This window comes from Vipera berus (assembly GCF_964194415.1).
Source record: "Vipera berus genome assembly, chromosome: 3".
Classification (NCBI taxonomy): domain Eukaryota; kingdom Metazoa; phylum Chordata; class Lepidosauria; order Squamata; family Viperidae; genus Vipera; species Vipera berus.
Window position 1 is genome coordinate 183,893,694 of NC_138204.1, and position 27,900 is coordinate 183,921,593.

The 27,900-nt window shown below is 35.3% G+C and overlaps 1 protein-coding gene across 1 annotated transcript; it reads left to right on the forward strand.

Annotated features, from left to right (window-relative positions):
• Positions 1 to 246: 246 nt before the first annotated feature.
• CRISPLD1 (cysteine rich secretory protein LCCL domain containing 1) lies at positions 247 to 27,900 on the forward strand (the record flags this gene model as incomplete). Its single annotated transcript, XM_081322791.1, has 14 exons — positions 247 to 498; positions 15,514 to 15,632; positions 15,746 to 15,878; positions 18,872 to 18,987; positions 20,202 to 20,302; positions 21,508 to 21,663; positions 21,763 to 21,823; positions 21,947 to 22,013; positions 22,407 to 22,537; positions 23,859 to 23,902; positions 23,992 to 24,064; positions 24,740 to 24,815; positions 25,687 to 25,817; positions 27,849 to 27,900. 14 exons carry the CDS (start codon positions 247 to 249, stop codon positions 27,898 to 27,900), a joined length of 1,512 nt encoding a protein of 503 aa, XP_081178917.1.

A 27,900-nucleotide genomic window follows, 5' to 3' on the forward strand; every position in this document is an offset into this window, starting at 1 on the left:
TTTCTGTCAAATAGAGGCACAATTATGCATTTAAGTGGTCCAACATAATGCTAGTGAATAGAGATGAAGAGGTTGCCATTCAGAATCAATGCAAATATGGTCTCTTTCCTCTTTGGTTATGACACTGAAACAGCTGTACTTTCACTGCCGCAAAATAGCTTAACTCTCTTTTGCCATTTTAGCCAAAAGACCTGAAAGAAGCCTTTGGTTTGGAATTAACCCAGAAGAGTTTTGACATCATTCATCATGAACAGTGAAGAATGGTTTAGAGTAACTGCTTTGCTTGTCATAACTCAAGCAGTTTCTACTATGGTGCTTCCCAACGCAACAGTATTTGAGGACATGCTGGAAAAATACATGGATGAAGATGGTGAATGGTGGATTGCAAAGCAAAGAGGAAAAAGAGCTATCACTGATAATGATATGCGAAGTATCTTGGATATTCATAATAAATTACGGGGTCAGGTTTATCCACAAGCTTCCAATATGGAATACATGGTAAGGGTGTATTGTTCTTCGTCTTCGGAAATTGTATGGAGGGAATGGGCACGGAGAAGAACAAAATGATAGAATGATTTCTACCTTTGAAAAACATAGAAATATTATCTACTTGATGTTATAATATGCTTTACAGTGTTTTCTATTTATCTTTCATGAAGTTATAAAAGCAAAGTAGCACTTTCTTTTCAGATCAATTTCGTGGTTTCTTCCATGAAATGTTAAAATGTTTTCTAAAATTCACATTTTTAAAGTTATACTAGGCAATTGGGTCGTCCTTTCAGAGATATTTACTTATTTAAGCACAGAATGACCATGGGTGGGCATAAAAGGCAGTGGGAGTAAGAGTGATTTTCATCTTCCTGTTGTCTTCCCCATTTACTTCAATTTGGGGAAGCTGGCAGGGAGGGTGGGAAATTATTTATTTATTTATTTATTTTTATTTTATTATATTTATATACTGCCCTTTCCCGAAGGACTCAGGGCGGTTTACAGGGTGATTAAAACAAAAAATACAAAAGTTAAAAACAGATTTAAAAAAATTATATCCGTCCCTGAACAAATAAAACCCCAGTTAAAATTAAAATTAAGATTAAAATTCTCAGCCTGGGCCAGAGAGCTCGAAGAGCCAGGTCTTCAGGTCCCGGCGGAACGAACGGAGGTCGGGGGCGGTCCTAAGCTCCACTGGCAGCTGGTTCCAAAGGGCAGGCGCACCCACTGAGAAGGCCCTATCCCTGGGTGTTGTCCGCCGGCAGTCTCTTACCGGCGGTACCCTGAGAAGACCCTCCCTGTGGGAGCACACTGGACGAAGGGAGCTTGATGCCGGCAGCAGGTGTTCCCTCAGATAACCCGGACCCAAGCCATTTAGGGCTTTATAGGTCATCACCAGCACCTTGAATCTCACCCGGAGGGCAACCGGGAGCCAATGCAGCTCGCGGAGTAGAGGTGTTACATGGGAGTATCGGGAAACCCCCATCACAACTCGTGTGGCCGCATTCTGCACCAGCTGAAGCCTCCGAGTGCTCCTCAAGGGCAGCCCCATGTAGAGAGGGTTGCAGTAGTCTAAACATGACCATGGCCGACTGGTGCGCTGCAGTGGCCACAACTTTGTGCAACTATGAGGAAAAAGACAGTTGATAATTAGACCAAGAACAGGAAAAGGAGAGAACTAGTATATGTGGACAAGAAGGAAGGGAGGGAAGGAAAATGGGTAGAAAGGAATGAAAGAAATGAGGTGGAGAGAGAGATTGTTAGCATTTGTGACATAGTAAAAATTTTGAATAAAGGGTAAAAAGGATGAAGTATTGAATGGAATGAATGAAACTAAGGTGTGTTTCTAAGAGAAAGGAGAAGGATGTAATAGATTGAATAGGTTTGACCTTATAGAGTGGAACTGATGAACAAATTCATGGAAATGAAAGTGAAATATGCATGAGAGTTAAACTATATTCCAGGAAAAACCAATTGGTTATTATTTAGATGGTAGTATAGGAACCAGTAGGATTGAGTATGTTGGTGATAAGGTTGTATACATTAATCTATGCATGCATTACTCTATGCACAGAAGAGACAGGTTTTCCCAGGTCCAAACATTGTTATGTTTCTGTGTTGACCCAGAAATTCTGTTGATCTGGGAAGATCAGTAGCTGAGCTGGCAGGAAAAAGCATAAAGGAAAAAGGGAAACCAACTTAATTTCTGAGCCATAATATCTTTAAGAGCCATGGTGGTGCAGTGGTTAGAATGCAGTATTGCAGGCTAACTCATCTCAATGCCAGGAGTTTGATTCTGATCTGCTCAAGGTTGACTCAGCCTTTCATTCTTCCGAGGTTGGTAAAATGAGGATTCAGATTGTTGGGAGCAATATGCCGACTCTTTAAACCGCTTAGAGAAGGCTGTAAAGCACTATAAGTGTAAGTGCTATTACTATTGCTATTTAATATATGGAACAAAACATATTTACTGTTTTGTGCATACCTCTAAGTTGGTTATAATTGCATGTTACACTCTACTGAATGGTGATAATAAATGGGTGAATCACAGGTTTTGGGAAAAATGGCTTAAGGAAAATATTCTGAAGGAAAAATAATTCAGTTAGATGACATAACCAGATATGTCAGACTGAAATGAGAGAGTATATAAAAATGATTGGAAATCCTAGAATGAATAAGAATGGTGACTGGTGAGTATTTATTAAAAATATTGTTTTTTTAATAGAAAATTTAACTTTGCATATTGTAAATAATTTAACATAAATCTAAAAGTGTTATTAATTTGCCTGTTTCCAATGAAACACCAAGAGAACAAATGAAGAATACAAAGGAGATGAGAGTTTCTAAATATGGGACAGACCATTATTTGGTAAAAGTGGATAGTAAACATATGTAAGAAAAGGAAAGTGAAAGAAATAAGTGGTGGAATGACTGTAGGAAAAGCAAGATAAGTCACGGTTATGAAGTTTTAGAAGATAGATAAATCTTCCAGTATAATGAACACAAAATGCATAGAAGGAAAAAGTATATATATGGCAGCTGCATGAAAAGAATTACATTACCAAATGCCACAGAAGTGAGTGAAGTTTTGCAAACAAAATATTCTTTGTGAAGTTCCTTGTTAAACAAAGTTCTTTCAAGTTCTTGTGAAATTTACAGAGTTCTTTGTAAATTTATGTGTAAGAAGCTGGGATGAGAAAAATACATAAGAATTTGCTGCAGAAATGAAGATCGTATAATATGTAGGAATAGAAAAATACTGTTGGAAAGAATATTGTCAAAGAACAAGGAATGGGTAAGATTGAAAGAAGCAACAACAACAAAAAAGACAGTGTGATCTTCAGGGTCTTAAATAATTGCTTTGAAAATTAGTGAAGAGGGTTAAACAAGAGACCTCCAGCAGAGTTAATAGAATTAAAAATAAATGTGGTAAAATAATGTGGGATATAACTGAAGTAAGGAAAGGGTTATTTCATAGATACCTATGGGAAATTCAGTGATATGTTGAAAAGTGCAATTCAAACAAACCCCCAAAAAGAATTGATAAAAACAAAGTCATAAATGCTGTGAGAATGTTGAGAAATGGAAAGGCTGCATGTGTTGATGGTATAAGTGAGAAATGTTGAAATAAAGATGCATTTGGAGTTGCTATGAGACTTAATATATATGTGAAGATAGTGTTTGTTTCTCATGATTGGAAGAATGCTACTATTGTTCTATAGCAGTGACACTGAAAGTGTGATTCAAAAATCATTAGTAGTAGTTTGCAGATGTCTACAAGACATCCAATGCACTTTCCCCACGTTCTTGGGCCAGACCCGGTTTCACTGACTCACCTGGTGCGTGCTCATTGCTGCATTGCTTTCTGGCTCCATAGGCCAACACTAGAATAAATTTGTGACTGGAAATTGTCACTGATGCATTAAAATTATAGTACAGATAGCTGTGTGAATACATTCAGAAATCAGACAAGAGTGGATCAGTCAATAACAAATACAATAGCAAGAACAATAACTGAATGACACAATCAGCTCAAGAATAAAAGAATATCTAAAAATAGTCTTTATTGAACTGAAGATCCATTCATCCTTGATAGCTAAATAATCATATTTTGGAACAGGAAACATGTAGTCAGAATTATTGACTATATGGAATATATGAGTTAATATATATAGTTAATTTTGGTTTAAAGTTTTAGGACAAAATTTAATTTAAAAAAAGCACTTAAAATGGCAAAAATTGGAAGGGCAATATAATAACCTGCCTGCTCTTAAAGATAAAAAAGGAGAAAATATTTTGGGGAATAGTCTCTTAATGTTATGCATTTTAGTTAGTCCACAATTGCATAAAATGTAAGATATTCTTTATACCAATCCCATTGATTGTTTAGAATATGTAGGCTGATGATGTGTCTTTTGTATGCAGAATAAGTTGTGATGTTGACTGAAAGCACAAATTGTTTTCAGACAATTTTAGATAGACTGTTTCATGCAAGGAAAATGAATAGAAAGGAAATGTATCAAGGTAGTTGTGTTTGGAAGAAAAAACCCAGACTGAAGGCTTACATTTACATTTAAATATTAGAGCAAGCAAGTGAATTTCATTAGAAGAAACAACAATGGTTGTGTATAAGCATTATTCTGTCTACTTGATCAAATGGAAATGAACGATGAGCATGTGAGGAGAAAGACAAAATAGGTTGAATGTGGTGGGATTGTGTACTTGAAAAGTATCGAAATAAAAAATGTAGGAGTTCAAAAAAGAAGAGGAGATGAATGAATGTGCATAGTATACAAAAGTGAGTGACCAATATAGAGAAGAAATGTTGAGATGGCTTGGTGATATAGATGAAACAAATGGGTACTGAATCACAAAACAAATATAGGAGGATGAGTGGGTATGTTGAAAGAAAGTAGAATGGATCATAACATATGTAGGTACAGTGAATGGATTGAGAAGAAGTTACAGATAAAAAATCATGCTTGGATGGAATTGATGACATCCTCAAAAAAGTTATATGAGAAATTTAAAGAATGAACAGCACTCTCTGAAGTAGTATAAAGTCTTGACAGAAATGGACATTTTTGCAGGAATAGAAAGGTTTTACAGTAAATGGTGCTGCAGTAAACTAGAGATAGATTTTCCTTTCTTATATCATTTGCCTTCAGGATTAGCACCTATCATGAACATAGCAAGTATATGTTGCATATGACCCCGTACTATATGTACAGCTGAACAGTCTCCTATCTTACATATTCCTTTTCAGCCTTACATAAGGTTGGTTTCATTCTTTGATAAAGCGACTAAATTAGTAGACCAGCAAAATGCTGTGTACATAGTATATTTAGATTTCAGTAAGGCATTTGACAAAGTAGACCACAACCTTCTGCTTAGTAAGCTAGAAAAAGTTGGGATAGTTAACAACACTATCAGATGGATCTGTAACTGACTGACAAACCATACCCAGGGAGTAGTCCTCAAGCAGTGGAGTACCACAAGGCTCCGTTTTAGGCCCAGTACTCTTCAATATCTTCATTAATGATTTAGAAGAGGAAATAGAAGGCAAACTCATCAAATTTGCAGATGTTAGTCTGGCAGGAATAGCCAACAGCCCAGAAGACAAGCTCAGGATCCAAAAAGATCTTGACAAACTTGAACAATGGGCCCTATCGGACAAAATGAATTTTGATGTGGAGAAAAGCAAAGTTTTACACTTAGGCAGGAAAAATCAAAGGTACAAGTTCAGATTAGGTGAGACCTAGCTTAAAAAAAAGTAACTGTGAGAGGGACCTTGGAGTCCTAGTGGATGATCACTTAAACCATGAACCAGCAGTGTGCAGCAGCAGCCAAAAAAGCTAATACAATCCTGGGTTGTATAAACAGATGCATAGAATCAAGATCACATGAAGTATTAGTACCGCTTTATAAAACCCTAGTAAGTCCACACCTGGAATACTGCAACCCAATTTTGGTCACCATGCTAAAAAAAAGATGTTGAGACCTTGGAAAAAGTTCAGAGAAGAGCAACTAAGATGATCAAAGGAGACTAAAACATATGAAGAATGGCTGGACTTGGGTTTGGCTAGTCTAAAGAAAAGAAGAAAGGGGACAACATGATAGCAGTGTTCCAGTAATTGAGGGGCTGCCACAAAGAAGAGGGGGGTCATTTTATTCTCCAAAGCACCAGAGGGCAGGACAAGAAACAATGGTTGGAAACTAAAAGAGAGAGAAGCAACCTGGAATTAAGGAGAAACTTCATAACAGTGAGGACAATTAACCAGTGGAACAGCTTGTCTCCAGAAATCGTGGGCGCTCCAGCACTGGAAGTTTTTAAGAAGAGACTAGACAGTCACTTGTCTGAAATAGTATAGGTTCTCCTGCTCAAGCAGGGGGCTGGACTAGAAGACCTCCAAGGTTCCTTCCAGCTTCTATTCTATTCTATTCTATTCTATTCTATTCTATTCTATTCTATTCTATTCTATTCTATTCTATTCTATTCTATTCTATTCTATTCTATTCTATTCTATTCTAGTTTCTTCTCCAAATGGAAAAGAGTATCCATGCAGAGAAAATGAAGTTAGAATTGAGGAAGAATGACTGCAGTTGACACAGTTATTGAAAACTAGAGTTTTATTGACAGTGTCAAAACTCAGATAAGATTGAAGTATTGTTTATCAATAGAGTTGAAAATAAGCTATAGATACCAGTCCAGTTGATTTCTGCTCAGAAGCAGTGGTGGCACATGCTTCACTCAGACAAATTGTCTTGGGCTAGCCTTATGTCCTTCTTAGAATGATTTTGAAATGTTTGCTTCATTTCATAATTGGATACTATATATTTTGACACAGCTATTAAGAAGCATATATGTCAACCATGTTTAATCATCATGAGCTGATTAACTTTCACTTTCACCCTACATTGGTTTAAGGGGGCGTGGTGGCCTAGCAGTTAAGATGCTGGGCTTCTCGGTCAGAAGGTCAGCAGTTCTGGACCCAAGCATCGCGTGATGGCTTGAGCTTCTGTTCTTGTCCTAGCTCTTACCAACCTAGCAGTTTGAAAGCATGCAAATGCAAAGATAAATAGGTACCACTCCAGTACGAAGGTAACAGCATTCCATGCTCCTCGGCATGTAGTCATGCTGGCCAGATAGAAGGGTCTTTGGACAACTCTGGTTCCCATGGCTACGAATTGGAGATGAGTACCTACCCCCTAGAGTCAAACACAATTAGACAGGGGAACCTTTACTTTTTTAATATTGGTTTACTTTCAGAACTTTCGGTGGATGTGTGTGAGTCAGAATAATAGCTATAATTACATAATTAAAGCCTCTTCCCTTTTTTGTCTGTATTATGGATGGTGCCTGCTTAGTGTTCTCTTCTATGTGTATAAAATGGTACAAATCATACTGAATACTGCTATTCCAAAACATAACTGGTTGCATGGATTACACCAGTTGACATGCAAAAAATATGTTTTGTCTCTGAGGTAGTTTCTGTTTTGCTTCTTTATTTGTAACTCCATCACTGAAGAACCTGATACCTGGAAAAAATCGCTTTTCAAACAAGCTTCAAAATAGTTTCTAGAATACATTCTTGTTTATCCCAGTTAAATCTGGATTAATGCAGCTGAACATTGTATCTCAAATAAATTATTTAGAGATATTGCCCTACATATTATGAAGCACTGACTTATAACATTTTGAGAAGTAAAGAATCTAAGAATCAGTGTTTTTAGGGCATACTTTGCTATAATTTTCAATCTGGCTATTTCCTAAAGGATCACAATAAACAGTACAGGTAGTCCTTGATTTCCAGCCATTTGTTTAGTGACCATTCAAATTTGCCAAAGCACTGAAAAAAGTGCTCCATCACTGGAGGCTTTTAAGAAGAGACTGGACAGCCATATGTCTGGAATGGCATAGAGCAGGGGTAAGCAACCTTGGCTCTTTTATGACTCGTGGACTTCAACTCCCAGAATTCCTGAGCCAATGGCTGGCTCAGGAATTCTGGGAGTTGAAGTCCACGAGTCATAAAAAAGCCAAGGTTGCCTACCCCGGCATAAAGTCTCCTGCTTGAGTTGGGGCTGGACTGGAAGACCTCCAAGGTCCTTTTCAGCTCTGTTATTCTGTGGTGTTGAGTGATTTCTCACATTTACGACTGTTGCAGAATCCACAGGGTCACATGATCAAAATTCAGATACTGGGCAATTGGCATATATTTATGATGGATGCAGTGTTTCGGGGTGATGTGATCACTTTTGCAACTTTCTGACAAACAAAGTTGATGGGGAAGCCAGATGTACTTAATAAGCATGTTGCTAACAACTGCAGTAGTTCACTTAACAACTGTGGCAAGAAAAGTAATAAATGGGACAAAACTCTCTTGACAACTGTCTACGCCAGGGGTAGGCAACCTCGGCTCTTTTATGACTCATGGACTTCAACTCCCAGAATTCCTGAGTCAGCTATGCTGACTCAGGAATTCTGGGAGTTGAAGTCCATGAGTCATAAAAGAGCCGAGGTTGCCTACCCCTGGTCTAGACTCAATTGTGGTTGTAAGTTGAGGATTTGTGTAATAATATCCAGGGTAAGGTTTTTGTTCACAAAATCCTTAAACACAATTAAAATAAATGAAAACCCTTTATCAGAAGCAGTAGTACTGGGCAATCCAGAATAGTCAATATATACTAGAATACCATAATTTGTAACAGTGGATTTTTTTTTAGTTTGCTAAGCTTATTTTAATCATTTGTGGCAGGAATTTACCGCAATCAGTATGAAGTATTAACTGTAGCATTTTGGTAACTTCCCAAGAGTTAGGATTAGGCATATGCACTGCAAATGAATACTGTAGACTAGTCTTCTGTTCACCAGTGCAGCTGCTTTGTTTTTTAGAACCAGGCAATCTATTACTTCGTATTTTTTCTTCAAAAAGCTATGTGGTCAAACACACTGCACAACTCCTATTATATGAAGTAAGATGATGCTTTTTGTATTCTGTAACTGCTTTACTGAAGATAGGCCTGATGTCAGCAAATCACATTTACATTTACTATACCTTCTTTAATTTTTATCGGAAAATGGTGCAAATTCACCGGCCAGTGCTCTCTTGTACCAGGATCCTGTTTTAGTTGTCATGAAATTGTTATTTGTAGCCAAAAATGATCACACAGGCATTAACATCAGTATCATCACTGTTTCTTTTTTTTACAAAAAAGCAATGCCTTTATCATAAAATTAGTGCAAACTTTAAAAAAAAAAGAAATGTGCTCATTTTAAGAAAACATGTAGTTTCCACAAAATAATGGATCAGTGGAATGACTTACCTCCAGAAATTATGGGTGCCCCAACACTGGAAGTTTTTAAGAAGAGATTGGGCAATCATTTGTGTGAACTGGTATAGGGTTTGCTGCCTGAACAGGGGGTTGGACTAGAAGACCACCAAGGTCCTTCCCAACTCTGTTATTCTGCTAATGGCAGTGAGTAGGGACCATTGGTTCTCCAAAGTGACATGATAATCTAAAAAGATAAGTAAGAGTTGTTTATCAGTAGTGAATTCATTTATCCCTGCTCCCACCTGAATTATAAGAGCAACAAGTTATAATATTCCCCATCCATGACTGCTTTTTAATTTCTTAATAAGAAATTCATTCTAATTATTTATGCACAGCAAAGGAGAAAGATAAAAAGTGAGACATTAGATTGAGAGAAAGTACTAGTCAAGGAAGAACAGTGAAGTTGATTGATGAGATGGTAATTGGCACTGAGTTTTGCCAATTAGATTTTAATCTGTATTCAGTAGCATTTTGCTGGCCATATTTTTACTTTTTGGAAAACCTACTGACATCTGTATCCCAGATGAATTGAAAAAAAGAAAAGAAAAGGAGGGAAACATCTTAGGTAAGGGACACAGTTTTTTAAACAAAAAATGAAACATTATAAGAGACAGCTGAGAAGAGGCAAAAGAAACCCCAAAAAAGGAGGCGTCAAGCAACTGAGAAAATTTTTTAAAATCAACCCATAGTTGCTTAGGATCACTTATGGAGTCATCATCAATCCAAGGGAAGCATAGAAAGGATTGTGGTCTTATTTGAATATGAGAATACCAGGACATCACACACTGCAGACTGTAGCTGGAGTGCAGAGTAAAGGGGAGTGGGTGGAGAGAAATGACGAATCCAGTAAAAATGATATAAGAAATAGATCAGATAGGGAAATTCAGGAAAGCAGGGGACATAAATAACTGTAGAGCAAAAGGAACACAACGCAAGAAAGGGAATAGGAGCATAATATATTTCTATTGATAGTTGTATTATTAAAGGTAAAGGTAAAGTTTCCCCCGCACATGCGTGCTAGTCGTTTTCGACTCTAGGGGCCGGTGCTCATTTCCGTTTCAAAGCCGAAGAGCCAGCGCTTGTCCGAGGACATCTCCGTGGTCATGTGGCCGGCATGACTAGACGCCAAAGGCGCACGGAACGCTGTTACCTTCCCACCGTAGTGGTCCCTATTTTTCTACTTGCATTTTTTACGTGCTTTCGAACTGCTAGGTTGGCAGAAGCTGGGACGAGTAACAGGCGCTCACTCTGTTACGCGGCACTCGGGATTTGACCTGCCAAACTGCCGACCTTCCGATCGACAAGCTCAGCGTCCTAACCCACTGAGCCACCGCGTCCCTAAGAAGTTGTATTATTAGAAGGATAAAATTACAGCTGAGGGGAATTCAGTATAGGACAGTGCTTGACTTAAGTAGATCAAACAGTTTCCTTTATATGCAGTGCTTTTTTTGTAAAAGAGCAAGGTGCTGGAACTCACACATGTCATACAACCTGCCTTGCCTACCTACAAGGTTCCACCCAAAAAAGGTGCCGGAACTCCGTTATGAGCATTCTATGACAAAAAAAGCCCTGTGTATATACCGGTATTTTACTGCATCAAAATCACTGGTGTTTCTTTTTTCTATTCTCCCTCTCTTTCTTGCTGCAAATGCAGTTCCGATTTTTAATTACAAGATATCCTGACCTATGAAGTGACTGATTTTCATATGTGGCACATTTAACCAGAAACTATTTCAAAGTGAAAATTATTTTCCTCCTTGGCTTTCTTGTTTCCTTCTCAACTTCAAAGCTTAGTGGAAGTGAATGAGATTCCATGCTTGAGTCTAGAAGCTATTGACCTAGTATCAAAGGGCTGAAAAATGTCAACTTCTGTTTTTATTCTTATCTTGAACTATTTCATCAGTATAGTCTTCTTTAGATGGGTGGCTAAGAAAGCAAACAGATACTCAGTCTTTGTTGTGATATCTAAGGATGCAGAGGCAGGAATGGTTTAGAGAATATAAATACAAGTCAGAAAAATGTCAAAGCAAAAACAGGACAGTGGACACAAGGAATTCACAAACATAATCATAATAGTTCCACAAGATAGAGATAATTCTTCATCAATTAGTGATAGTAATAAAGTTGGAGGGGATCTTGGAGGTCATCTAATCCAACCCCTTGCTCAGGCAGGAAACCCTATACCATTTCAGACAAATGGCTGTCCAGTCTTTTTAAAATCTTCCAGTGTTGGAGCATTCACAGCATCTGGAGGCAGGTTGTTCCACTGATTAATTGTTCTGTCAGTTTCCAGCACTTAATTCTGGTTTCCAACAAAAAATACCCGTTGGGAAAATTTATTCACTTAACAACAGGCATACAAAATATCAAAACATCAGGTCTGGTCATGCGCTGCCATGACTTACGGCTGCAATGACTTGTGATCGTCATTCCTGGCTCGATTATCATCGCTAGTTGACAAATATCTATGTGCCATAATCCATTTTTTATACAGATTTGGATATATTATATAGTCTTATGGTGCAGCAGAGACTTTTTGCAGATTGTGTTTAATTTACACAAATTAAAATATATATACGTATTTGTACTTTTTTAAAAAAAGCAATCTTTTCTTAAAACTGTTTTCCAAATAGCTGAGGTCCTAGTGTATTTAATGATTGATAAGCAGATTAATATTTTTCTAAGCTTTTTAAAAGTTTATTGACATTTGACTTGCATAACAGCAATATAATTTCTCTTTTTGATGGGAAACATTTTAATATAGTGAATGTAATACTGTATCAATGATATATCTCCATAATATAAATAAATCCATTGGTAGGTTCTTACACCCTCTTAGCTGGTATGCGTCCAATTTAAGCCTGTTTCAAATATAGAAAATTATATTCCTCAAGCCTGTTTCTGTACTTTAGATAAATGCATAATTAAAATTAGTACTGTGATATTTTAACTTTCTTTATATTTTAAACAAACAATAAAGAATATAGTGTGTTATTAAAGAGTAAATATCAGCCATACTGTACTGTACTGTACTCTGATATTTACTTTACCACTCTATTTCTTATATATAGAATGAATGCAACATTGAGGCCTTATATCATGCCACAGTAAATGTTTACTTCTGTTGGTGCCAACTGTGTGCCTTACTATTCTAACTATGAATCTTACCTTTTTATTATAGTTTGCACATTTTACATCTACCTCTGAAAGTGTTCTGTTTGTTCTATATTCCAAAGACTTCTTTGTCAGAAATACCTTACATATAGATTAAAAGTTACTGCACTCACATTTTACAAAACTGTATGGACATCGTCTTATTACTGCTATATAAATAACTGTGCAAATTATGTCATATGCAATATCATGTGTATGTATTCACAGGAACACTCATGACAGGCTGAGAATTCATCAAAATGACAAAATGTGTGCCATGATATCATAGTGTAAGCTTCATCCCTTACATCTTTATGTGAGCATGAAAGGCATGGAATTTGTATCATACTATAACACACTTGTGTCATTTGCCTTTTCTTGACCTCTCCACAGATGTCCTACTCTATTTTGTAACAGTGCTTAAAAAGATTTGTTAGGTATGTCCCACTTCAGAGTGAAAATTGCAAACTTCGATAAATTAAACATAGCTTGGTATTTTAGGATCATGAGTAATTGTATTAACTTTTAGTATTTAGATTGGTAGCATTTTAAAGGTTTTTCTACATAGATACTAGAGAATTTATTTGAGTAAGGGTTGCCCTCTTTACATCAGATTTTTTTAGCTGAGTAAAATGGCAATAGAGTTTTGATATACATTTTATCTTTTACTACCTTGTAGCCATATTTGCCTGTATGACAAGACAGCCACCAATCTCAGTTAGGATGGCTATCCTGAGACTTATACTATCAGTGAACCTCTAACACATTGTTGGAAATAAAACAATCAAATTTTATAGATAAATAATACAAATAAAATGTAGCTTTTTCTCTCTGTGCTTTTGCTCTGCTTTTACTATTTCTAAAACTCTAAGGCTCTCCTTTCAGCCAGGATCTTCAGTACTTCCTTTCTTCCTCCTCTGTTCTTCCCAAATGCCAAGAACTGCAGGATTTTGATTTTAGCATCTTACAGAACTTTCTTCTTATTGTTTTATCTTTTTTAAAAAAAATACCAGGAGAGTCATGAACTCACATATAAAAACTTGTATGTTATTATGCATATATTTAAACAATGTGTTTTCCTCTAGAATAACAGAATAGCAGAGCTGGAAGAGATCTTGGATGTCTTCTAGTCCAACCCCTGCTCAAGCTATCCCATTTCAGAAAAATGGTTGTCCAATCTCTTCTTAAACACCTCCATTGTTGGAGATCCTACAGCTTCTGGAGGCAAATCGTTCCACTGATTTTTTGTTCTAACAGGAAATTTCTCCTTAGTTCTAGATTGGTTCTCTCCTTGATTACCATCCATTGGCTCTTGTTCTGCCTTTGGAGAATAGGTTGACCTCTCCCCCTCTTCTTCGTGGCAGTCCTTTAGGTATTGGAATGCTGCTATCATGTCACCTCTAGTCCTTCTTTTCATTAAACTAGACATACCCAATCCCTGCAACTGTTCTTCAATATATTTTAGTCTTCAAGTCCCCTATTCTTCTTTGTTGCTCTTTTCTGCCTTCCTGCCTTTGGTTTATGATTTTAGTACTCTTACCTACATTTATTTAGCATATTTCAAATGATCAAATTTTAGCATCATAAAACAACTCAGTAGTGCAAGCCTGGTGACAGAGATCCATCCTGTTATTCCATGCAATAGATGAAAAACTGTCTGATTTACATAGTTATTTGAAAGGCAGATGTCTGGAAAAAAAATTATAAGTAAATTCACAGCCTTGCTTATTAGTCATTGTGCTGAACCATCCCTTCATCTCGGAGCTGGCATTAGCAGATCTTTCTTAATGAAATAAAACTAAATCAGTGTTGTAGAATGTTTTGCTCAAATAGAAAAATAATTGGTTTGAGGTTGCTTAAATGAAACTGCTCCTAAAATCAGCTTCAAATTTCTGTAGATTCTGTGTGGGTAAATATCATCTGAGTCATGATTGTGAATTCTGATTTTTATAAGAGAGTGAGTTTGTTATGAAACCTAATAGGTTAAAAACAGCATCAATTTTAAAGAAACATTGTTCCAGAAACTGCCTACTGTCATGACTCAGAGAAAATTTGTGAGAAGTTATAGGTAGCAGGAAAAGAAACAAAGAGAAAGACATAATCAAGAGTCAGAATGCTTCCATTATATTCTCAGTCTCCTCACAATCTTTTACTGGATATTAAACTTCACGTCTCTTATACTGACCATGGATGAATAAGCCTAGTTTCAGGCCAGGTAATATTCAGTGAACCAAATCATTGGATAGAAGGTTCATTCATTCACCTTTGGACATCATTATTGTATACCACTCACCCATTGGCTAGCCTGCCATATCTTGGCAGCAAAAATCCAGATGAACATTATATGGACCCCAAAATATGTTTTTTTGCCTTCTATTGATAGTTCAGAGTTGGACAGCTGAAATACAGTAGGCCTATTCACTAGAAGGAAATCTTCATGGATCATCTATATCTATTATCGTGCAACTCAGGGGGATCCTGATGTGGTCTCTTAATCCAATACCAATAGCATTTCAAACAAACTTGCAAAAAAATTGAGCATGTCTACTCAGTCTTAATTGGGGTATGCACGACAGCCTGTGATTAGGCTTTCTGTTTTTGCCTTTCTGTTGCAACAGACGAAACTCACAAAAGGCAACAATGTCCATGAGGGAAGAGCATTGTGGAACTGTGACATAAGTCCTACCCTTTTTTAATATGTGACATATAAATGATATCTGATCATAAGGTCAATTATTAATGCTGGAAATATTTTCTTACTTTCTATTAAAAAATTGTCTAGGATGACCATGATGCATCATTTGGGTTATATGATGCACAGTGCGGATTGCATAGATATATTGGTAGAAAGCTTTTTTTTGGAAGAAACAAGTTAGACTTGATGGATACTTTTCTGTAATATTATACTTATAACACAATATATTTTAATAAAGATTTTTCTTAAATTAAAGTATTTTAGGGATGAGTAAAATACTAATAATGTTAACATATATTTAAATCACCTCATGTTTATCTTTTCTCTTAATCCTTAAAATGTAGACATGGGATCCAGAGTTGGAAAGATCTGCTAAGTCCTGGGCTGAGACATGTCTTTGGGAACATGGACCTGCAAGTCTTCTTCCATCCATTGGTCAGAATTTGGGAGCACATTGGGGAAGGTAAAAAAAATACATTATGCTACTCTTTCTTTAAAAGTGAAAAAAAAACATTTTTTTTCTTTTGATAATAGATACTCGAATGATTTGGCATTTTTTTCGTTTATTCATTATAGGTATAGACCTCTAACATTTCATGTCCAATCATGGTATGATGAAGTGAGAGACTTTTCTTATCCATATCCTCAAGAATGCAATCCTTATTGTCCCTATAGATGTTCTGGTCCTGTATGTACTCATTATACTCAGGTGAGCGAATAAGAATAGAATAGAGCTGGAAGGGACCTTGGAGGTCTTGTAGTCCAGCCTCCTGCTCAAGTTGGAGAACGTATACCATTTTAGACAAGTGACTGTCTAGTCTCTTTTAAAAACCTTCAGTGATGGAGCACCCACGATTTCTGAAGCAAGCTGTCCCACTGGTTAATTGTCCTTACTGTTAGGAAGTTTCTCCTTAATTCCAGGTTGCTTCTCTCTTTTATCAGTTTCCAACCATTGTTGGAATGTGCTTTTTAAAAATGAGTAATAGGTTTCAATTCATCAGTTTTTGTTGGAATGATAGAAACCAAGAGATAAATTATAGCAAAATATTTAAGTCACATGGAAGTTGTATCTGTGTTTAAAAATATTTTCCATTTTTTAAAAAATAGCTTGCAGCAATGTATTATCTATTTTTTATTTCTATATGTTACCATTGCAAATATTTTTAAGAACACATTTTGATATGAATTTCTTGGAATATATCAGGATATCTATAGCAGTCTATATAATAGTAATTTGGTTGATGAATGAACTGATTAACTTACAGACTGGGTTATTTTCTGAAAAGAATTAATTAACCCTTTGGTAAAGCTTACATGTTCATTTGTGGGCTTGGAGCAAAATACATGTTTAACAATTTTTCTATAGAAAACTGGCTTGGTTCTAAAGTTATTCACACAATACATATTTCTCATTCCTAAATCTGATTAACAATTTAATATTGCATTAATTCCATATTTACCAAAAGTAATAATAATTTAAATTGGAATTAATATAATTAAAATATGTATTTTAAGTAAAATTATTTTTCAAATTTATAATTCCTTCTATTTTAATAATAAAAGTTCTCATTTAGCAACTGCCTTATTTAGTAACTGTTCACAATTATAAGAGTGATGAAAAATCAACTTTACGATTAATCCTCACATTTATATTTGGTGCTGGATTATGTCAATGGATTTTAATGGAGATCCTTACATTAAACTTGTTTTCTCTTTATGAAATAAGAACATAGGTATTACAACATTAATCTATTACATCCAATTTGAATCCTTTTTATATTTATACCTCCATTTATATTTAAACAGATTCCCCCTTTCATCTCTTCAAATAGTAAAAGTCCAGTTCATATCAAAAAGCAATTATCAGAAATAGCCATCGTTCCCAGTCTCAATCAGAAAATAATTAAGCAAATCCAGAAATAGAAACTCATTATTTTAACCGTGATCAAATAAAATTTATTTTGTATTCTTTCTTCTTTCCTCAATTATCTTTAAATTCCAAAAAAAAAGTTCTAATGTCTGCTTTGTTATACTCTCATTGTCTATTCTGTCACAATTGTCATCCTTGTCAGGCCCCTTTTGTAATTTTGCAATTTCAGCAAATCCTATTTGTAAATCGAATACAAAACATTTATCCACATCGCTTTTCTAATTTATTACTTGTATTTTTTTTTAATTTTTAAAGCTTCATTTAATTTCATTTCTGAATCCATTATTTCCTTTTCTTGGTTGCAGTCTATAATTTTTAAATCCACCTGTAAATCAGTTTCAATTTTATTCAGTGATGCCTATTCCTATTCAACAATACCTGATTGTATTATAGATTTAAATGCTGGAAGACTTCCTATACCCAAACATTTCTTGTAAGGTAGCTATCTGGTGCTCTCTGAGGTGTGATCTTCAAACTTGTTTCAAAATATAAACAGAATTATTTTCCCATGAGAAAGGATTTTTTTCAATTAGTTTCAAACATTTAAATCAAGTCCATCTGAGCCCTTAATCCATTTAAAGCTTTCTAAAGCCAACAATGTATGGCAGTGAAAGCTGGACCATAAGAAAGGCTGAGCGCCAAAGAATTGAAGCCTTTGAACTATGGTGCTGGAGAAGACTCCTGCGAGTTCCTTGGACTGCAAGGCGATCAAACCGGTCAGTCCTAGAGGAGATCAACCCTGACTGCTCTTTAGAAGGCCAGATCCTGAAGCTAAAACTCAAATACTTTGGCCACCTAATGAGAAGGAAGGATTCACTGGAGAAGAGGGCAATAGAAGAAGGGGACGACAGAGAATGAGGTGGCTGGATGGAGTCATTGAAGCAGTAGGCGTGAGCTTAGATGGACTCCAGAAGATGGTAGAGGGCAGGAAGGCCTGGAGGAACATTGTCCATAGGGTCGCGATGGGTCGGACATGACTTCGCAACTAACAACAACAACAACAACAAAAAGCCAACAATAGTCATACTTTTTCTGTATATTCCAAAACCTTTCATTATAAATATTTAAACTTGTAGTTAAATGTTTTTAAAGGATTTAAGGAAACTCACCCAATGTTTTCAATAATGCTTGCCAATCTGAAAGTGTAAGGGAATGCATAGATAACCTTAAGGAAAAGGAAGAGCAGATACTGCCTAGGAAACAATCAGATAAGAGAGATAGAAGACGGTAATCATTTAATAGTCAGAGAAAGAAACTTAGGAAGGAACTGCCCTAATAAATGTAGCAGTTAAAAGTAGTAGGCGGAAAATTTGTACTTTCAGACTTATACATTATGCTAATGTAACCTTACAGTAAAGAAGATTTAGCTCATCTAGTTGTGTTTCCTGTCTGGTTTACTTGGGAAGGTCAACGTAAGCTTCTCAATTTTTTTAAACCAAACAGTAAAAGGAAAAAAAAAATAAATTTAAAATGATTAAGAGGAGGTCCTTGAATGAAGTCCATGTAGGTGACATTAATGGCTATAACCACAGTGAAATCCATGTCTCCAGCCAATTTCCAGCTTACCACAAAAAATACAGTTTCTGCCATTAGGTGGCAAAACACAGTTGTGCATAGTTCATGTCGGTAATTTTGTTACTATGGACAGATTTCGGTAACATTTTTCAGGTGCAATATGTTCCTTTTTGCCAAAGGGGTATCAGTTCACTATGATGGCTCATCAAAACTCAAATTTGGATAAAGTTTTAAAACTTTTTCCTTTTTTCTTCCAGGTGGTATGGGCAACAAGTAACAGAATAGGCTGTGCAGTCAACCTGTGTCATAATATGAATGTGTGGGGACAGATATGGCCAAAAGCAATTTACTTAGTGTGCAATTATTCACCCAAGTAAGTATGATGGTACAGATGTTAACATAAAAGGCATATCTAACTCCTCACTACCACTGCTTAATAAAATTATGTAGGATTGTGTTTTGCTTTAGACTAGAATCATGATAGGAAATTAATGTTTTGCTTGGATCTGCACCAGAATTGGCCATAAAATATGTAATTATCTTGAAATATAAACTGTAAAAGATTTGAAATAATATTGGTGATGGGAAAAAAAATCTGCTTTCTGCTTTTTGCAAAGTATCTTTTGGTCTTTCTAAAAGAGCTTTTAACACAGAGTAATGCTAAATATTTTGTATTTTCAGAATGCTAGCCAATATAAACCAGTATAAACCAAAGCACAATATTCAGAGTATTCACTGTAATCTGCAAAGCTAGCAGATAATAATAGAAGAGAATTGATTGGCCAGAGTTCATATAAATTTGGTCTTTACATTCCGTGACATACTGCTGGTTTTCAAATAGTATAGTCAAAACAATCCAATTTTTTTATACCAGTATGAGCACACATAAGCCTGCATTGTATCAATGAAATTATACCTTGTGCCAGTTAACAACTGCCTCATTCAGTGACCATTCAGACTGACAATGTTGGTAACAAGTAGACTTACATCCAGTTCTCAGACTTAAAGCTATGCAGTCTCCAGGAGAAGCAGAGGAAGCACTAAATTGCAGAAGCAGCTTGCATTCACATTCAAGGGATGCCAGAATGAAAGCCTAAACTAAAAATGATGGGTAGTAGTTTATACTGTCATATAAACGTTTCAGTCATATGCTTCCCTTGTGTCCTTTTGCATGCTGCATTTATCTTAATGGGCAAGTCTTTCCAAATTGCATCTCAGCAAACTTTCTTATCTTTCATCATCCCACTTTTTCTTCCCTTGTAAACCGATTGCTGAAGATACCCTGGCAGAAGTCCCCTGCCAAGCCAGGCTAAGGATAAGTGAATGAGCGAGCTTGCCTTCCTCAAGGCTCTGTCTTGAGAATGACTGATATCAATTCATGCTAGTTGCATGAAGAAATTCCAACCTTTAAGAATATAGAAAAGATAAATGGGATACAATCTGAGATGATATTGTTTATATCATTCACTTAGGCTGTCCTTCTATGCCTCAGAAGCAGAGGCTTGACAAATCAGCAGAAATAGTGTTTCTCATGGGGATCAGGCACTCCATTTATTTCACTGTATCATTTTGTTTTTTTTATTTTAGGGGCAATTGGTGGGGCCATGCCCCATACAAACATGGTCGCCCATGTTCTGAATGTCCCCCAAGTTTTGGGGGAAGCTGTAGAGAAAATCTTTGTTATAAAGGTATGTATTCAGAAAATTAATGTGTGTACTGACAAGTATGTAGTTCTGCTAATGCTTTAGGAGACAAGCAGTTGTTTTCTGATTTCATAATGAAACCTATGTGCTATATAAGGGTTCTATAATGGTTCTTTTTTCATATGAAGAGGAGCTTTGGGCATGAAAATACAGTTAAATATGTTTTCACAAGCATGTATTTATTTATAAGATCCTGAATCACCAACACAGATGAGTTAAGTAATCAGCACATGAATTCTTCTAATACTAAAAATTACAGTACCTGTTAATCAAAATGCAAATATTTCATCCAGTTAAATCAGGGGTGTCAAACTGCCGGTCCGTGGGCCGGAGCGTCACGGAGAAACCGCACCCATCCCATTTTCGGCAATGGGAAAAAGTTCCGATACATCGCGTGATGTCACGTGACGTCGCGAGTTTGACATGCCTGAGTTAAATAGATTCCTGTTTTGTCAATGTGGCATGAATCTAGTAATTTAAACATAAATGCTTTGTAAACAATTTTGCAACATATATCTATAATTCCATCTTGTCAGAACCTCCGTGATGCATGTAAATTCATTAAGAAACCTCTTAGGATTTTCTTTCTGAATGCAACCAAAGTCCATTTCACAAATTAAGGATAATATAGTTTGTATATGAAATTCTGCCATTTGACCTATATATATTCATTAGAATTTCAATAGGTAGCCCCCTTCTGAACCACTCAAATATTATAAATGATCTTATATATCTATATTTGTCATTATTTTGCATCCTGTATAGTGTTGTTATATGGAACACTAAGAAAAGAACTGATATTTTTTGTTGGTTTTCTAGTACTGTACTTTGAATTCTGTATATTGTTTTTTGTGTATATCAGTCACCTAGTGCAATGAATAGATAATCTCAGCTCATTAGCAATACATGGTAGTAAAACAATCACAAGCTAACCAGTATTAAAGCCCATTGATTTAAGTGGACTGTGGGATCAAGAAGCACTTAAGTCTGTAATCCTTTAAGTAAGTTCCTAGGAGTAAATTCCACTGAATACAGTAGAGTTTATTTCCAAAGAAATATGCACAGGATTACTTCCTGGCCTTATCATGTCTAGCAAACATTAAATATGTCATATTTATGCCATTCTTAATTATAACTATTGAATGAAGCCATTGTAAAAAAGCACTTATTCCTTTCGATTGCTTTACCAGAAGGTTCAGAAAGGTATTACTCTCCAGAGATAGAAACCAATGAAGTTGAACAACATCAGTTACATGTTCAGAATACATTACAAAATCAAGTGCAACCACAAGCATCTCCCCGTGATGACAGTGAAAGAAATGAAGTCATAAGCAAACAACAGATGTGTAAGGAAATTTCATTTGTAACATGATTTTTGTTGTTGTTAATTGATTCACCAAACCGTTCTATAACATTGCAGTAACATCACCTGCTTTCCCCTTCAGCTCAAATTGTTTCCTGTGAGCTACGGTTAAGGGACCAGTGCAAAGGAACAACATGTAATAGGTAAGGTATCCTTTCATTTTCATGCTTATCCATTAATTATGGAATATTATGGTGCATTCTATCTAAAAAACACCCTAAATTTATTTGCTACTTTTCTCAACTTCTTTTTTTTTAATTCTTTAGGTATGAATGTCCTTCTGGATGTTTGGACAGCAGTGCCAAAGTTGTGGGAAGTGTCTATTATGACATGGTACAGATATTGTAATTCATAGCATTTTGTTTTATAATTTACTAAGAAATTTAACTAATGTGTTATCCTTGACAAAGTGTTCGCTCAGTAAAATGGCATTAAGTTATTAATTTTGGCAGGAATTTGAGGTTTCTCTTATATTGATTAGCTTTTACTCAATGTATTGGAAACATGGGCAGCAAACATATAAAATAATCCATGCATAGAATCATACTAGTATACTGATATTTACATAATTTGTTAACTAACTTTTCTCAGTATGAAACTAATGGTGAATTTTCCATAGTTCCAAATTTAATAAAACACAAAATATTATTTCTAATAAAAGTATGTATAAAAATAATGATCTGGTTGAAATTAATTTCTGTTTCTGGGATTTTCTTTTCTTCCTAGCAATCAAGTATCTGCAGAGCGGCAATACATTACGGTATCCTAGACAATGATGGTGGCTGGGTTGATGTTACCAGGCTAGGAAGAAGAAATTACTTCATAAAGTCCTATAGAAATGGAGTCCAGTCAGTTGGGTAAATAAAAATGAAATATCCCCACACAAATTAGTTCTCAAGTTTTCAATATAATATAAACAAATTTAGGGAATTATTTATAAATAATTATAAAACATTTAATATTATATATCTTCAGAAGTTGTCATTAATGAGTGCTGTGTTGCATGATGATGTAAGAGCCATGAAAGCTTGTCTGAAGTCATCTCCACTGGTTCTCTATGGTCTCCTTTTTATTATCTGCATTATTTCTGTTAGTCTTTATAATCTGTTTGTGACTGGTCTGAATAAGGTGTTTTAATTATATATTTTTGTTAGTTGACTGTGTTAGATACTGCTGCTCAATTATTCACAAAGTGTTGAGTCCATTTAGAAATATAAGAAAGACAAACTTAATTCATACTAAATAAATGCAACTCCATAAGATCCACTTTTGAAACCCTGAGAGCACACTAAGACTGTGCTCTCAGCAGTATAATTTTTGTCCCCCTATCTCTAGAAATTAAGGGAGCTAAATCTTTATGCATGCTTCCGAATTTACAACCCCCTCCCAAAGAAGCAAACATTTCTGTTATCCTAGGCCAAAAGAAGTTACGCTTTCCTGATGTAGACTACAGATGACCAAAATATAATCCTCAGGTACATGGACCTAAGAACCTTTCCAATGGTTTTCATCGTTTTCTACCCAATTAATATGATGATCCAGACAGCACAATATGGATCACTGTCTTTCTTTCTGCAATTAAACCAAGCAGTGTGGTGTCTGTCATCCATCTGATTAACTGATGAGATTACTTGAAAGGACCAAGTCACTCTTTGATAATTGCAATTAGTTGTAGGAAAGCAGCAATCAACAGTAAATCAATCGAAGCAGCAGATTAAGTGATGGAGAGGGATGAAGTTTAAGTTTTCAAAATTATGTGTGTAGGAAAGAACGCATGTTTGATGCACAAATGCATGTTGAATGCACAATACAGCAATCTGTGTAGACCTTGGGGCTGAACACATTGCCCATTAATGTTTTAGGTTATGTTCTCATGATATAAATGCAGTTGATTGCAGATTATTTGTTATAATAGCTATTATGTAATAGTAATAGTATAAATAAAAAGCTTTATGCTGAAAAAAATTATACTACACAAGATGGGCAATACATACATACATACATAGATCATAAATTAGTTCTCTTAGTTTTCTGTTCAAATTGCGTTATGAAGATTAATTGAATTTGTATAGTTCTATTAAATAATTCTTCTCACTTTTATATTTGTCAGAAATATTGTAGAGCATTGTAAGATAATGGTATTACTGATAATAACAATAGATTCTGTTTTTCCTCTAGGAAATACCAATCGGCTAATTCATTCACTGTCTCTAAAGTAACAGGTGAGGATTTATTTTTATGATACATCTTTCATATTGATGAATCTCTTTATAGCAAATATTTGTGTGTATTTTTTCTTGTTTAATTTCAGTACAAGCTATCACTTGTGAAACTACAGTAGAACAATTATGTCCATTTTATAGGCCAGCCACACACTGCCCAAGGTAAATCTTTTCATTATTGTTCCCATCCTATGAAAAATGTTTGTAACTAATCACACAATAAAGCTAAGCATTCTATGTAATTATTGATTTTTCCAGAGACATACTATTTTTGTCATTTTTTGAATGTCAAACTGTTAAAATGTAAAGACTGCTACACTTTATGACTATAATACAAGTCATTAAACTGCCCAATCTCTATTTTACAATCAGGTTTTTCCATTAATTGCAAAGATCTACTGTAGTTATGGGCATCAGTGCATATACAGCACTAAACACTGGTGGCAAAGCAAGATTTGTTGAAAAAACGTCAAGCATCCCATGGCCTGCTCTAGTGAATTGATATGACAGAACAACACTTTAACAAGCAATGCATTCTGTTTTAAATGTTTATACATTTGTCAATAGACCTGATTAGCCAGAGAGGTGATAGGATCCTTTTCATTGGAAGAGTTTGTATAAAAAATGGACAGCTTTCTGTTGGGGATATTTTAATATGAATAGTTCTTAGTAGAGTATTGGCCTTGATTGGACTTGATAGTAGAACTGACTTCTGTGGTTCTGTTATTCTATAATATTTCATTGTTTACATTCAGTACAATGATAATATTTGCCTTCATGTTATTATAGTATGCATATAGAGTCCTTAATCTTTGTCTTTCCCCTCAATTTTTAAAGAATCCACTGTCCTCACAACTGTATGCAGGCAAATCCACACTACGCCCGAGTGATTGGAACTATAATTTATTCTGATGTAAGTATGATAACTTATTTTCCTCTGGAATATGATTTAAAAAGCTTAAAATATATGGTCATATAATAATGATAATAATTATAATATGATGATGATAATAATAATAATAATAATAATAATAATAATAATAATAATAATAATAATAATAATAATAATAATATAAAAAACAGCTAGTCCCATTCTCACCAGAAAATGGAAACCACATTAAAGTGAAAGAAACAGTATGGCATATATAATTTTTTTTGTAATTTAAGGAAAGATATAGCATTTTAAACATCAATATTTATATCAGAGATATATAGGTATTTATGCATTTTTGGGGAAGATGTATGAATATCAAAGGTATTGCATGAACATTTGTATAATTTTTCAGTTTCCTCAAAATCTTTCAACCACACTGAATAAGCTATCTTCTCATTGATGAGAGAATTTGTATTCAAAATGCTGACAGTTCTCAAATCTTTGGCTAGCTGAGATTGGGTAACTTGGGGAAGATTCTTTTCCTTCTCAGCGAATTTTCTACTTGTGGAATCCATATACAGGGAGCCTTCAACTTACAGCCATTCGTTTAGTGACTGCTCAGAGTTACTGAAAAAGGTTACAATGGGTACTCCCACTTACAACTATCACAGGATCTCCATGGTCACATGATCAACATTCAGATGCTTGGCAATTGACATGAAGGCTGCAGCATTCTGGGGTTTCATGAACGCCATTTGTGACCTTCCCAGCCAAGCTGTCCTACTGTCGCTTAATCTGAATCAACAAGGGGACATTAGTAAAAACAAGATACTGTATAAATTCAGTTAATAATTTGTAAGCCAACACTACTTTCTAATAGAGGAATTCTTCTATTATGTATTTCCCTCAGATGTCTAGTATCTGCCGAACAGCAGTGCATGCTGGAGTAATTCGCAATGAAGGCGGCTTTGTTGATGTCATGCCAGTGGATAAGAGAAGAATGTACACTGCTTCGTTTCAAAATGGCATTTTTTCAGAAAGGTACAAAGCGTGCCTTTATAGTACACCTGGTACTTTTTATTGCATTACTGGAGAAGGCATTGCTTTATTATCTTTTTTTTCTTTGATTCAATTGTGTCTGATTCTTGGAGACTGCCTGGATCAAAGTTTTCAGAATTGCTTTCTATTGCCTTCTTTCTAAGTTGAGAGAAAGTGACTGGCTGAAATTCACCTAGTTAGCTTTGTGCCCAAGACAGGATTAGAACTCAGTTCTAGTCTCCCAGATTCTAGTCTGATGCCTTTATCACTACATCAAACTGGCTCTCACTCCATTCAATCTACAGTTAAGAATAATCATGTTAATTATCATCCCATCATCCTATGTTGCCAAATTAGCAAGTTCTACATGAAACCTTTCTATCATAAATTTGCCAATTGGATGATCCCGAAGAGCATCTAAATTGCAGAACAAGTAGGTTTCTTCCAGATTATTCAAATGTTTATGAGTGTGTAACCCCAGATCACCCAGTTGAGAAGTAGTTCAGTTTCCTAAGGAACCTTCTGTTTATTTGGAGGTGCCTCTTATCTCAGTCCCCGAGAAACATTGTGGCAGATGCCATCTGCTTCATTCACTAAAGAGTGCCTCCTTCAGCTGATAAGTCACATAAAAATGCTTTTATGCTGAATCCTAAAAAAGAAATAAAGCAGATGTATTCTTGTCCTTTTATTATTTAATATAGCATTTACAATAACGACATAATATTGGCCCTTGCAAAAAAAATGACATGTCATTCTCTAGTTTTCACCCATCTTTATAGATAATGTAGCTAACATTTACCAAGTCAATCTTTGGGGGCGCTAGGATACTTATGCCTTAGAAGAAAATTAGAAATTAACTACAATAAAACAAAGATATGATGTTTTAATTAGATAATTTACTAAATTACTCTTTTAAAATTAGCTAACTTAATTAAAACTTTTTGACTAGTTTCATAACTGAAAAAATAATTATAGTCAATCAAGTTAGTTAAGGACTTCCAGAATATAGCTATTTATGTTCCATCTATATTCAATAAATATACCTCTAGATTCAACAACTGTTAACTCACAATACAATCATTAAAAATACATATCTCCCTTATGCTTTTTATATTTGTAAGCCACAAAGGCAACTAATATGTATCTGCAGCAGTTAGACTATTTAAACAAGATTATAAATTTCTTAATGTGCAGCCCCCAAATCTGAAAATCTGCCTTGGAAATCATTCAATCTAAATTTCTGAAAGCCATCTGGTGTCTTTCAATCAACAATGAATGCAGTTTTCTGGGCAGAATGTGGTTTGTTCCTGCTAAGACCCTGCTGATTTAAATTCTAGCTAAAACAAATATTTGGTGGCAAGTCTTTGGTGGCCTTCACTTTTTTGACAATTACATTCAGAGATAGACACAAATATACCTTGACCTGTCCTATTGTGGGCTGCCTCCTTCAGGTATACTCTTGCTGAAAACTGTGATAGAGCTCAAATTGAAAATTGAGGCATCTAAACTTTATACTTCCATTATGGAATTCTTGTAAATGTTCCTTCATCACACCTAGATATTTTTATGGTATTGTCCATGTGCAAGAAGCACATTTAAATAGGAATGAATCAATACCTTGCTTTCAGTGGTAAGGTTGTGAAGATACTGTAATATTCCTTGGTAAGACTGTCTCTGAGTCTACTCAGAACTGAAGTTGTCTTTGTGACTTATATCAAACCTAGATCTTGAGCTCACTGCACTTCTTGTTAGTGTAGCAATTATAGATGGGCTTTTGTGAGATGAATGAAATGTTTAGAAAGGCCATAGCAGTTCTAGTTACTGATAGAAATAACTGTTGCTTTTGCCTTTAGCTATACAGTAAATTAAACATGCTATGGAACTTGACCATGCTGCTCAAATATTTATAGGTCATCCTTCTGGTAATGACATATATAAGTATATAAATTTAATAGAGAGGTTCATATGTAAAATGAGAGTACATGATAAGATTAAGTTCCTTTAAGCAATTGGTTCTTTATTTTTCTGTTACAGTTTACAGAATCCTCCAGGAGGCAAAGCATTCAGAATATTTGCAGTGGTTTGA